Source organism: Clarias gariepinus, chromosome 19 (genome assembly GCF_024256425.1).
Source record: "Clarias gariepinus isolate MV-2021 ecotype Netherlands chromosome 19, CGAR_prim_01v2, whole genome shotgun sequence".
Lineage (NCBI taxonomy): Eukaryota > Metazoa > Chordata > Actinopteri > Siluriformes > Clariidae > Clarias > Clarias gariepinus.
The window spans coordinates 921,819-935,525 of NC_071118.1; the positions used below are offsets into that span (position 1 = coordinate 921,819).

The window sequence follows — 13,707 nt, forward strand, 5'->3', positions numbered from 1 at the left end:
CCTCCAATGTATAAAACGTAAAAATATCATTAAAAGAGAGCAGGTTTTGACCTATATACAGTACATATAAAACCTTACATTTATTTATATAGAAGGAAGATACCATAAAGTCATGTTTCGGCACAGTGGTGTAGTGGTTAGCACTGTCGCCTTGCACCTCCAGGGTCTGGGCTCGATTCCCGGCTCTATGTGCATGGAGTTTGCATGTTCTCCCTGTGTTTTTGGCGGGTTTCATCCGGGTACTCCGGTTTCCTCCCACATTCCAAAGATATGCAGGTTAGGCTAATTGTCGTTCCCAAATTGCCCGTAGTGTGTGAATGTGTGTGTGTGTGTGTGTGTGTGTGCCCTGCGATGGATTGGCACCCTGTCCAGGGTGTACCCCGCCTCGTTCCCTAAGTCTCCTGGGATAGGCTCCAGGTTCCCTGACCCTGAATACAGGATAAAGTGGTATAGAAGATAATTGAGTGAGAGTGAGATTATGGCGGGAACATTGCTTCCTCGCCCCTCTGCTGACATCTAGCGGTGGAATGTGGAACGTCATCACCAGTGCATGCTGCAGTTATGTAGCGCGAGCGGCGGTTAACCGACACTGAGTAAAGATGGCGGCGGCCCGAGTCCTTCAGAGCCTGGGGAAGAGCCTGCAGCGGGCCAACAACGGGCTGAGGCACACACAGCATGCGGCTGTGACCATCAGGTGAGCCCTGAGCTTGGAGTACTACGACCCTAAATTCCCACTGCGGCTCTAAACAATTTATCCCGTGTTACCGAGGGCGGTTTATTTCGTGTTTACGCTTAGCAGCTAGCAGGTTTAGCTAGCGAGCTCACATTCCTTTCAATGGTTCGTGAAGCTCGTGCGTTTCCCTGAGGAGATTTACACAGGTGTCCTCGCTCACATTTCAGCAGCAGTGCGGCTCATTTAGTCTAAAGGAAGCATTTATAAAACTTAAAGATAATGAAAAAAAGGGCTGTTTTTGTGTCGCAGGACATTAAAGAACCAGCACTGGCCACTAGCTGTGGAGTTCAAGGTCACGTCATGTTAAGTCATGTTCTAAAAAGAAGAAAAAGTATGTTTTTGTGACCAGGGAGAGTTTTAAAGTGTGTGTATGATAATATCCAGGAGCACATGTGTGTGTACATGTGACTTAATGCAGTAACTTACAGGAGAAGTTCAGCAGTGTCATGGCAGCTGTCAAGGAAAAGGGAAGAAAGAGAGAGGCTGAGTAAGTGTGTGTGGGTGTTTGGGAGAGACAGACAATAGGTAAAAAACTGACACGTTAGGGTGTGTTCACACTTGTAGTTCATGTATCTTTGGGGCCGATGTTGAAGATGCCAGTGTGAACACAAAGTGAATCGTACATTGGTCCTGGTTCACTTTGCGTTCACACTGGTGTTTTCAACATCGCACCAAAAGGTGTGTAAGTGATATACGGTGGTGTTTTCACCATCTGATAAAAAGATGTTTACAACCTGTAACGTTACACCAGATATAATATCATCTCGATATCTCTGTGCCGATTTGTTTATCACGATTCTCTAAGTATCGCTATTTTCTACATATCCAGGTTTTTTTTTTCTTCTGATTTTGTTATATAAACATATTTGGAGGAAGAAAAGTTATAATGTAAAAGCTTTATAGAAGTCAAGTGAAATTTATTTATAGCACGTTTAAAAAACAACAACAACCGAAGTACTGTACAATGAAGAAGCAGAAGGAAAAAAAACCCTGAATACCTGGCTTAAACCTTAACCCATAACTTATCTTGATTCCAGAACTTCACTGAACGTGAGTAATTAAATGTAGCCTGTCCCAAGCACAGCATTTAAAAAGTACAACCTAATTTCAAATGCAGGAGTTTAACATTTAACTTAAAAAAATTAATAAAATAAACATTGTTTTTGAGCAGCATGTATATCTGTTATCCACAATACTTTTTTTAATTCTATACAAACTAAGCAAATAATTCATTCCTACCACACAGGATGCCAGTGTGGGAATAGTTTAAAACGCCACCTTTAGGATTATAAGAAAGTGACGCTTTACTGCCTTTACTGCCTTAAGTTTTTATTGTGTGTTGTAACGGCATGAAAATGCTTTTCTGTTGCGCCACTTTGTAGCTTTTGCACTTTGAGCAGAATCTGTTATATCCGAGCTTGTGTCTGATCAGCTAGTTCCAGTTTCTAGCTGATCGACTGGTGCGTCTCTATTTTGTAGTATCCCCAGTGTGGGCATACAAGACACGCAAAAGAACCACAGTTCATAACTGAATCTATTTTTCCTCCCTATCACTGCATTATACACTTAAAACAATACAAAGCTCCAGATGACGAATCAAACAGTTGCTAGTGCGAATGTGGTTTTATTTCACGACAAGCTTTTATCCAGGCAGTCACCAGGGCCGACCCCTACCACAGAAAAAAAAAGAAAGAAAGAAAATAAAAGACAAGCAGCAATTTTTAATCTTTTGATAGACTCTTTCCTCTTTTGCATCTGGAGGAGATTCCTTTGGACAGTGTTAAATTTATTAATGCTCTTGGGTATTTAATCAAATTCTAATTCAAATTTTATTTGTCTCATACACAGTACGAAATGTAGTGAAATGCTTAATTTCGACAGCCTTTGAAACTTTTACAGTGTCGTACTAACTAACTGAGATACAAACTTCTCAGGTTCAGTCATCATTATCAGATAACGCTGGAAAAGCAAATTTGCTGTTTGCGTATCTTTGGTTCGTGGTGAGTTCACATTTCGATCAAATTGCACCAGAGCTCGTTTGTAAATGGACCCACCCTTTCAAGTGGTCTTGGCTCGCTTGTAAGGTCCAGACGGAAGTGGTTACACTTCTTCACATGAACTACACAAACAAAATAACCGCACCAGAGATTATTTTTATTGGCATGTAAGGTGTGAATGCACACATCCTTAGGCTCCATGATGTGATCACTTATTGAAATATCACTTTGTTCACAGAGTATCTTAGACCCTCTCACTTAGCCGTTTCCTTACAGTTTATCAATCTTTCTCTTCCTTCACAGAACCCTGTCTGCGTCCTCGAACCGAAACCGTGAGGACAGCTGGTTCAAGTCTCTCTTTGTGCGGAAAGTCGACCCCAGGAAGGATGCACACTCTCACCTGCTGGCCAAGAAAGAAGAGCAAAACCTGTATAAAATTCAGTGTACGTTCACTTTAATTTGCACAACACTCCTGTCTCATAGGCTTGTGCGATATTTATTATTGTATATTTAACAAAAAAAAAAATCAGGATTCTATATATTCTTTTAATATTTTTTTTATTGTATAAGAGGACAGAGTGTTCTGATATTTTACCAGCCCTGGAGTCAGGGGTTGATTACTAGGAGGAGAGGGTTACGAGAGCTCACCTGGGTGGTGGATTTTTTAAAAATGTTCTGAGGGGGAGGAAAAAAATTATGCATAACAGTCCATGTTTATATCAACATGGCCAAAATAATTTAATGTTAATCTGCTTAGTGTGTTTAAATAAATAATATAGTATCCCATCACAATTGAGTATTTATACGCTGATCAGCCATACCGTTAAAAGCTGACGAGTAAAGGGAATAACATCGATTGATACCTTATATTGACAGCTTAAGACATACGGGAAATATATTGGGCATAAGTTGATGTGCTAGAATCGTCACTGGATAGCCATTAAACCATTAATATCGCACAAGCCTAGTGTGTAACTGGTTGCATTGTTTGCTCGGCAAGATTACAGTAGAGTAACGTTCAGATTTGTTCCTTGAGTCAGTCGAGGTCACGGTTTATTGCTGTGCATAACATGCCTTTCTTTTACAGTTCACAATGTCAAGCCAGAGTGCCTTGATGATTATAACAAACTTTGGTAAGATCATCCATATTGAGATGGTGCTGTGAAGTAGTTGGTGTTTTCATAAATTTTTCCTAACAAATCCAAATTTGATTCATATTTAATCATTATTATTTTTTTCTCTAGACCTTTCTGCAGATTCTGAGTGATTAATAAATTTTTTTCTTTGTTAATGATACTACTACTACTAATACTGCTTTGATCTAGAGCTGTAGCTATCGAATATTTTAGTACTCGAGTATTCTACCAAAATTTAAATTTGATTAATCGAGTAATAAAATAATAATAATAATAATAATAATTGATTAATCGAGTAATCGGATAAAATGTACTTAACTGTGCTTAATTAAACAGCAATGTTAAATATATAAAAGAAACAAAGATTTATTGGTTTTCTTTTAAGAAAAATCTACTTTTATTTTTTAAATGCATACAACATTTTATCAAAAATAAAAATTGTCATTATTCACAAAACAAGGAATAGCTTAAAGTTGACTGGGATGAGTTAAGTGCATTACAGTGCCCTACATTCTTATTTTAAAAAAAAGTTCTTTCAAATGACTTAAGTATCAAAAAAACTAAGGCACACTGTTACGCGCTAAAATGCCTCCCTGCCAAGAATTGCCCCCCCATACATAATCTCTATCAAATATTATATTAGAACATAAATTTATAGGTTTATGATTTACCAATTACAAATCGTACCAAACGAATTTGATTATAAGATAAGCAATATAAAAAAGACATGTTGTATAGGGAAAAAATATATAAATTGTTATTTTCATATACAACGTGTATATTTTTATATAGCTTATTTTATAATAAAAATAGTTTTGTGTAATTTTTCATCATAAACAATATTTATTTAGTGTAAACATTTTTGTTTAACATGACAAACACCTGCAAAATAAATGTGCCACGAAATAAACATTATGTAAGAATTTATATTACGTGTCTTAATTTTCGTGTATTAATTTGTCACGTGCCCAGGGTTAATTATAATAGTAATAATATATTTGATAATAATAATAATAATATAATATATTTGATAATAATAATATGAATTTTTGATTGTGGTGTCCTAATATATTTGATAGAGATTATGTACGGCGGGCAATTCGTGGCAGGAGGGCATTTTAGCGCATAACACACACATTAACACTTCGTGTTAACTTTTAGAATTTAAAGTTTAAAAATCTACAGCTCAGGCATAACATAAGTCTTTATTGACAATTTCTGTCGTTTTTTCTTGCTGGTTTCTTTTTCTCTTGGCTCGCTGATAATTTTATCGCTCCTTTCCATTTTACAGCCCACAACAGAACGCTCCCTCAAATTAATACACAGCTAACTATTTGCTTCTTCTTCCGTTTTTTTAGGTGACGCAAGCGCTTTTTCTTCATCAGTGTTTACTGGCGGCTTGCATCCGGAAGTGCGCTGTGTCACGCCAAACGAATAATTGCGCAAAAACATAACGCAAGCTGTTAAAATTAATTGAAAGAAGCTTTAAGGCAGAAGATTTTGCCTCGATCATTTTTTGTAATACAGTTACTCGAGGAATCGTTTTAGCCCTACTTTGATCAGATGTATAATTTACACCTTTAACTTGTGCTTTTGGGAAAAATTTTGGAGTTCTTGGATAATATTTTTGAAACACCTTGCTTTAGTTCTACATGCACATCAGCGTAACACACTCTAAAAAGCTTTAAGCTAAGTGCTAAGTAGTTATTAATTTAAGTTATTTTATTAAAAAGGTGTGTTGTAAATGTGTGTTCATAGAGCTGTCTAGCTTCATATGCCCAAATATTTTTATTAATGTGTAATAATTGTTTCTGCACACACAGCGAACAAGTCTTGCCATCTATCCATGCCAACCCTGACTATTCGTGTGAGTTGGTGGGCACCTGGAACACCTGGTATGGAGAGCAGGATCAAGCAGGTGCTTGGATCAGATTAAAAAAAAATTTCCTTCCTACCGTATATTTGTTTCATTTTAATAGGTTTGCAAATATCACACATTTTTTTCTGTTTTGTTCCTCGCAGTGCATCTTTGGCGATACAGAGGAGGCTATCCCGCCCTGACTGATGTCATGAACAAGCTTAAGAAGAATAAGGTGTGTGACAGGGGTCTACAGAGTCACTACACTAACTTTCATGCATTATGAAACCTCCATTTAAGCTTTCCCATGATGACTGTATTATCGTTGACTTTAGTCATTTTACTTATTTAGTTAATTATATTATTGGATATTTACTATTTTACAATTACATATTATACCACAAGGTTTTATTTAAACTTTTTACACCCAGGAGCTGAAATAAATTACCCCGATTTAAAAAAGTAGATTTATCCTGTAAACATAATCCTTGTGCGTTTGAATGAACACAAATCTGTGATGTCCTGGTCATGTAAGAAAATGATTCCTCATGCTCCCAGAGCCACTCTTTAACATTTAATAACTGGAATATGTCCTAAAAACCCCTTAGATGCGATAACTTGATGATTCAGTACATTCAGGTGGTCAGCTGACTTCATTTTATTGCCCCATAACGTTACTGAGTCTAGACCTGAGTAACTGATCAACCCCAGATCATAACACTGTCTCCTGAGGCTTGTACAGTGGACACTATGCATGATGGGAGCATCGCTTCATGTCCTTCCCTTCTTACCCTGACACGCCCATCACTCTGGAATGGAATAGGTTCAATCTGGACTCATCAGGTCACATAACCTCCCCCCCCCCCCCCCCCAATATAATTATCTCTGATCTTTTTCCGTTCACACTGATCAGTTGAGGGTTGAGCACTATCCTTCTATTTATGTAATAAATTTATTATCATTTTATTTATGGCTTTTATCATCATTATTTTCTTAGTTTTTATTCCTTCTAAAAACTTGGGACGTCACTTACTAAATTACGTTAAATGACGAAGCCGAAACATTAAATCAAATCGAATTGACTGTTATGAGAAAATGTTATTTTCATGTGTATGTTGTCAGGAGTTTATGGAGTACAGAGAGAAGCGAGGAAAGATGCTGCTGTCTCGTAGAAATCAGCTGCTGCTTGAGTTCAGCTTCTGGAACGAGCCTGTGCCCAGAGACGGGCCCCACATATACGAACTCAGATCCTACCAGCTCCGGGTACAAAGAACGTCACATGTTTAGAGCTTTCACACGTTCTACATTAGAACATTGCATTATTTATTTATAGAGTGACTGAACACTTATAGATGTTTTCTCTTCTAGCCTGGAACGATGATCGAGTGGGGAAATTACTGGTAAGAAAATTGAATAGTAAAATGAAATCTGATTTATTACATTCATGATTTATTTATTTATTTTATTTTTACAGTAACACGTTGGCGACTGTTTAACTTTCGGAACTGGTTTTATCATTGCCTCTACAGCTGCTGAAATTTGAAACTGCAGGGTAACACGCCTCAGGTCACAAATTGAACAAATTGTCACAAATTGAAATAGAATCTAAAAGAAATTAAAGCCAATTTGGTCGTTGTTTGCTTGCCGTAATCCTCAATACTCAGAAGTTATTGCCTGCAAAATAATAATAATAATAATAATAATTTTGTGAGCTATGTGCTTTAAAATCATTCGATTCTGCATGTCTGTATGCCGATCTGATTTAATGCAACAAAATTTGTATCATAAATAAATCTGGTGATTTGCTGACGACAGACATTTTAGCGCAGCCTGTTTTAAGGTAAGTCTTATTCAGCACACGTGTCAGGGGAAGTTACTGTAGCAGGGAGGACGTAAGATGTTAAAATGTTGTCTTGTGATGTATAAAAGTTTTACAAATCATTAGCCCATACCAAGAAACCCTTCAAATTAATAAAGTGCTTATATTTAGCCCCTGTTGAGCTTCTTGACTAAATTGTAGCTGGCCCAGATTTGTTCATCAAAGCTTGGTTCCTATTTTCACAATTTTTGCTGTAAACGTGATACGGATTTAAATTGATGCCAACCCCCCAATCCCTGTTTCTAATACGCTTTGACATTGTTTGTTAGGTTAAAAACAAGGTGCTGAAGGTGGAGCTAAAGTATAAGTATGGGCTTTGTAAAGGCACTAAACAGCCATCAATTTTGGTATAATAAAGGCAAGGGTAGCGACGATTGTTCATAGATGCAGTCGACCCCCGCAAAGTGAACCACGAAAACGTGGCTTGGGACGGTGAATTATTACCGTATTTACCCTACAGTACTGATACCAAAGAAAACATGCTCGCATGAATTACAATATATATAGGTTTAACAGCGGTGTTTAATATTCTAGCAATGCAGGGGACACCACAGCACTGTACAGTGTACAGGTTTACCTTTATTTATATATATATATATTTTTTTTTTTTTTTTTAAGGGGAATGTATTAAGCGGAGTTTGAAATATAATTAAAGTGTTTTGGGAGCATATTTAGGGTTTAAATGATAAAAATAGGCATGCTTTAAAAAAAAAAAAACATTCTTTGACCATCCATCCGGTTTTTCACAATTCGTGATGCTCTAGTAACAAAATCCCTGCGAATTTTAGGGGGTCGACTGCAGTTTTACTGTGTGCTACAAGCAAAATTTGATAAATAACGTTAAATAACACTGGTCCAGTTCTCCAGACTATTTCTGCACCACCTCTGATTGGATGTTGCCTGAGAACACGTCATTGATGATCTCGGATCAGCGATTAAGATGAAAACACATCTTCCGTTCCTTTACTGACTAAACACCTGACTCTGAACGATTAGTGCTGGCCAATTTTTGATCCGATCACCTCGAACGGATTTTAGTATCATGTAGGGCTGTAGCTATCGAACATTTTAGTAATCGAGTATTCTACCAAAGATTTAATCAATTAATCGAGTAGTCAGATAAAATTACATTTTGCTTAATTAAACAGCAATGTAAAATATATAAGAGAAACAAAGATTAATTGGGTTTTATTTTAGAAAAACTTAATTTCTATATTTTAAATGCATATTTCATTAAAAATAAACATTGTCATTATTCACAAAACAAGGAAATAGCTTGACTGAGATGAATTAAGTGCATTACAGTGCCATACATTCTTATTTTAAAACTCGGGCACACTGTTATGCGCTAAAATGCCTCCCTGCCCCCCCCCCAACTTAATTTCTATCAAATATTATATTAGAACATAAATTCATAGGTTTATGATTTACAAATTGCACCAAACGAATTTGATTATAAAATAAGCAATATAATTTTTTTTTACAAATATATAAATTATATATCTTTTTCATATACAATCTGTATATTTTTATTTAGCTTATTTTATAATAAAAATCGTTTGGTGTAATTTTTCATCATAAACAATATTTTTTTAGTTTAAACATTTTTGTATTACATGACAAACACCTGCAAAATAAATGTGCCACAAAATAAACATTATATGAGGATTTGTATTACGTGTCTTAATTTTCGTTCATTAGTCTGTCACGTGCCCAGGGTTAATTATAATAGGAATAATATATTTGATAATAATAATAATAATAATATATTTGATAATAATAATATGAATTTTTGATTGTGGTGTCCTAATATATTTGATAGAGATCATGTAGGGGGGGCAATTCGTGGAAGGGGAGCATTTTAGCGCATAACACACATTAAAATAAAGAATTATACAAAAACACTAAGTTGTGCAACTTAACTTTAAGGACTAAAAGTTTTTAAATTTACAGGTCAGGCATAACATAAGCCTTTACTGACAATTTCTGTCGTTTTCTTTTTCTGTTGGCTCGTTAATTATTTTATCGCTCACTTTCCTTTTTGCAGCCCACAACAGAATGCTCCCTCAAATCAATACACATCTAACTGTTTGCGTCTCCTTCCCCTTTTTTCGGTGACGTAAGCGTTTCTTCTTTGGCGGTTTTTACTGGCGGCTTGCATTCGGAAGCGCGCTGTGTCACGCCAAACAAATAATTGAGCAAAATTTTTTTTGCCCAAAAAAATTAAAAGGAGCTTTGAGGCAGAAGATTTTGCCTCGAGCATTTTTTGTAATCGAATTACTCAAAGAAATCGTTTCAGCCCCAGTATCATGTCAGAGTCCCATTACTGCAGGTCAGACAATAAATCTGTCTGTGATGTATTTCCAGGGCTCGGGCTATTGAGCTCCGACAGCAGAACAACGAGGCCGTGGGAGGCTTTTTCTCTCAGATCGGGAATTTGTACATGGTACATCACCTGTGGGGTGAGTGCGCCCGAGATCAACTAATATATAACGAGTATAAAACACTGTCTAATCTCTTTCACCTGTCCGCTCCTTTCAGCGTATAAAGACCTGCAGTCGAGGGAGCAGACTAGAAACGCAGCCTGGCAGCATGAAGGTTGGGACGAAGTCGTCTACTACACAGGTGAGTCTCCGACTTGGTCTATACTTTAAAAATGGAACGTGAATCCCAAATCTTTAACACTTCTGTCTTTTTTTTTCTTTTCCTTGTCATCATTAGTTCCACTGATTCAGCACATGGAATCGAGAATAATGATTCCGCTGAGCACTTCACCCCTGAAGTAGCGTCGCCGTGACGACCCCGACAGAAAGCTACAAATCAAAGCGTTTTTAAAAACGGATCACAAACCGAGATTCAGTCAGATTTTGCACCGCTGTGTTTTGGGAGGGGGGTAAAAAAAAAAAACAACTTAAAATTTGTAGCATTGTAACTTTTTTTTTTTCCTTTATTTTTACTTACATTTCCTTATGTATGTCTGATTAGAAACTGCGGCCATTTTGATCCAAATCTCTCAACAAAACAGAACTTAACTCTGAACAGATGCAGAACTCTAGAACTCTAAATCTTTTTTTTTTTTTGATATAAAATCTCCCACAATGATTTGCTTTTGTTTGATTCTCCAGTTATTTCTTGTTACCATGGATACAGCGGTTACATCACTTGTGTTGTTCACATCATAACAAATTGGCAATGTTTTCTTTCAAATCTAGTCAGGATGTTTTGACTCTTACTTTATTTTGAGATGTTTATTTAAAAAAAAAAACTTCCAGTATGCTTGTTTTTTTGTTATTATGTGTGTGTGTGTGCGCGCGCATACGTTTGGAGGAGACTCCGGTTAAAATATCCTGATCTGGAACTTTCTTGTCTTCATATTTACTGTAGTTCAGTTTTATAACAGGAAGTAATGGATCTGTAATAGAAACTGAAGGGGTGTGTGTGTGTGTGTGTGATTTATTACAGGTAGTGAGAGACTTGTATGCAGAAATATATGTCTAAAAGAAATGCATAAATTGAGTATATAGTGAGGTTATAACAGAATAATAAAATAAAATGAACTCAGTTTGCCAGATGCTGGTTGTAGATGTGAGAAATGCGCTGGAATTTATAAACTAGATTGGAAGAGATACGAAAGTGAAAATGGTTCAAGTGCGACGTCTTCTCCTTAAAAGTGAGTCTCATTTATGTCAGTCCAATAAATTTCACCTTATTTTCTTTCGTTTGCGGCTGTGGTGTTTGTCCGTTTCAGGTCATCGATCAGACAAACGAATCGTCGCCACGTCTTTTGTTTCATCACATCGTCAATGAATTTATGAGAAAACCTTCGACTTCAGGAGAACTGACAAACCTCACAAGCTGTTGTTCTACTCAGAGATTCTGTCTGGATGATGAATGAATTCATACCTAATATTTAATGTGGTTTTATTTAATATCCACTGCTCTGAGAAGATTAGCTGTACATACTGAAATAAATTTATGATTGAACTACGGATTGTTTGTGTTTCTGGTGCCTCGAGTTATGTTTACATTGAAGGAAAACAGGACAAGATTTTATTTCTTTCCTCATGCAAAAAAACAAACAAAAATACATTACTACGCAGGTGAACAAATGTCCTTTTGAAATGGCATTAGGCATATGTTTCTAATAGTATATCTCATATCATAAACATATGTATCTCATATACCTCTATAATAAAATTCTTCAAAAAGCTGATCTACATGAATGTCCCACTAATCCAATCAGCACACAACTCTGGGCTGTAATCATGAGCTGTATCCGGTCCTCTTCCTTTAAAAAAAAAAAAAAAAGTACCATCACACTTGTTACACAGCAATTGTTTTGAAAAAAAAAAAAAAGAACAGTTATGTGCACAAAATTTCTTTGCACAGTGGATGTTTTAGACAGACACACTACATACAGAATGTTCTGCTATTTTATTCTTCACACATATACATATACACTTTTTTTGTTAGTAGGCTAGCGTCACGGTGGCCTCCAGGGTCGAGGGTTCGATTCCGGCCTCGGGTCTGTGTGCATGGAGATTGCGTGTTGGCGGTTTTCCTCCCACAGTCCATGCAGGTTAGACATGTAGTGTGTGACTGAGGGTGTGAGTGTGTATATACAGTGGTGTGAAAAACTATTTGCCCCCTTCCTGATTTCTTATTCTTTTGCATGTTTGTCACACTTAAATGTTTCTGATCATCAAACACATTTAACTATTAGTCAAAGGTAACACAAGTAAACACAAAATGCAGTTTTTAAATGATGGTTTTTATTATTTAGGGAGAAAAAAAATCCAAACTTACATGGCCCTGTGTGAAAAAGTAATTGCCCCCTGAACCTAATAACTGATTGGGCCACCCTTAGCAGCAATAACTGCAATCAAGTGTTTGCGATAACTTGCAACGAGTCTTTTACAGAGCTCTGGAGGAATTTTGGCCCACTCATCTTTGCAGAATTGTTGTAATTCAGCTTTATTTGAGGGTTTTCTAGCATGAACCGCCTTTTTATGGTCATGCCACAACATCTCAATAGGATTCAGGTCAGGACTTTGACTAGGCCACTCCAAAGTCTTCATTTTGTTTTTCTTCAGCCATTCAGAGGTGGATTTGCTGGTGTGTTTTGGGTCATTGTCCTGCTGCAGCACCCAAGATCGCTTCAGCTTGAGTTGACGAACAGATGGCCGGACATTCTCCTTCAGGATTTTTTGGTAGACAGTAGAATTCATGGTTCCATCTATCACAGCAAGCCTTCCAGGTCCTGAAGCAGCAAAACAACCCCAGACCATCACACTACCACCCCCATATTTTACTGTTGGTATGGTGTTCTTTTTCTGAAATGCTGTGTTACTTTTACGCCAGATGTAACGGGACACGCACCTTCCAAAAAGTTAAACTTTTGTCTCGTCGGTCCACAAGGTATTTTCCCAAAAGTCTTGGCAATCATTGAGATGTTTTTTAGCAAAATTGAGACGAGCCTTAATGTTCTTTTTGCTTAAAAGTGGTTTGCGCCTTGGAAATCTGCCATGCAGGCCGTTTTTGCCCAGTCTCTTTCTTATGGTGGAGTCGTGAACACTGACCTTAATTGAGGCAAGTGAGGCCTGCAGTTCTTTAGATGTTGTCCTGGGGTCTTTTGTGGCCTCTCGGATGAGTTGTCTCTGCGCTCTTGGGGTAATTTTGGTCGGCTGGCCACTCCTGGGAAGGTTCACCACTGTTCCATGTTTTTGCCATTTGTGGATGATGGCTCTCACTGTGGTTCGCTGGAGTCCCAAGGCTTTGGAAATGGCTTTATAACCTTTACCAGCCTGATAGATCTCAATTACTTTTGTTCTCATTTTTTTCTGAATTTCTTTGGATCTTGACATAATGTCTAGCTTTTGAGGTGCTTTTGGTCTACTTCTCTGTGTCAGGTAGCTTCTATTTAAGTGATTTTTTGATTGAAACAGGTGTGGCAGTAATCAGGCCTGAGGGTGACTACAGAAATTGAACTTTTAACTGTGATAAACCACAGTTAAGTTATTTTTTAACAAGGGGGGGCAATTACTTTTTCACACAGGGCCATGTAGATTTGGAGTTTTTTTTCTCCCTGAATAACATAATCTTCA

The 13,707-nt window shown here is 37.1% G+C and overlaps 1 protein-coding gene across 1 annotated transcript; it reads left to right on the forward strand.

Annotated features, from left to right (window-relative positions):
• Nucleotides 1–559: 559 nt before the first annotated feature.
• On the forward strand, nt 560–11,587 carry LOC128507721 (protein NipSnap homolog 2-like). The gene is made up of 10 exons (XM_053478796.1): nt 560–694; nt 3,034–3,173; nt 3,818–3,863; nt 5,690–5,784; nt 5,889–5,959; nt 6,847–6,987; nt 7,093–7,124; nt 9,971–10,065; nt 10,145–10,228; nt 10,325–11,587. The coding sequence occupies exons 1-10, from the start codon at nt 600–602 to the stop codon at nt 10,387–10,389; spliced, it is 864 nt and encodes a 287-aa protein (XP_053334771.1). The 5' UTR covers nt 560–599; the 3' UTR covers nt 10,390–11,587.
• Nucleotides 11,588–13,707: the final 2,120 nt, after the last annotated feature.

What these genes read in the sequence shown, in the direction of transcription:
- LOC128507721 (XM_053478796.1), top strand. Translation starts at nt 600, where the DNA reads ATGGCGGCGGCCCGAGTCCTTCAGAGCCTGGGGAAGAGCCTGCAGCGG. An exon ending in TGGAGAGCAGGATCAAGCAG is followed by an intron (nt 5,785 to 5,888) that starts GTGCTTGGATCA and finishes TGTTCCTCGCAG; the next exon opens with TGCATCTTTGGCGATACAGA. An exon ending in CATGGTACATCACCTGTGGG is followed by an intron (nt 10,066 to 10,144) that starts GTGAGTGCGCCC and finishes CGCTCCTTTCAG; the next exon opens with CGTATAAAGACCTGCAGTCG.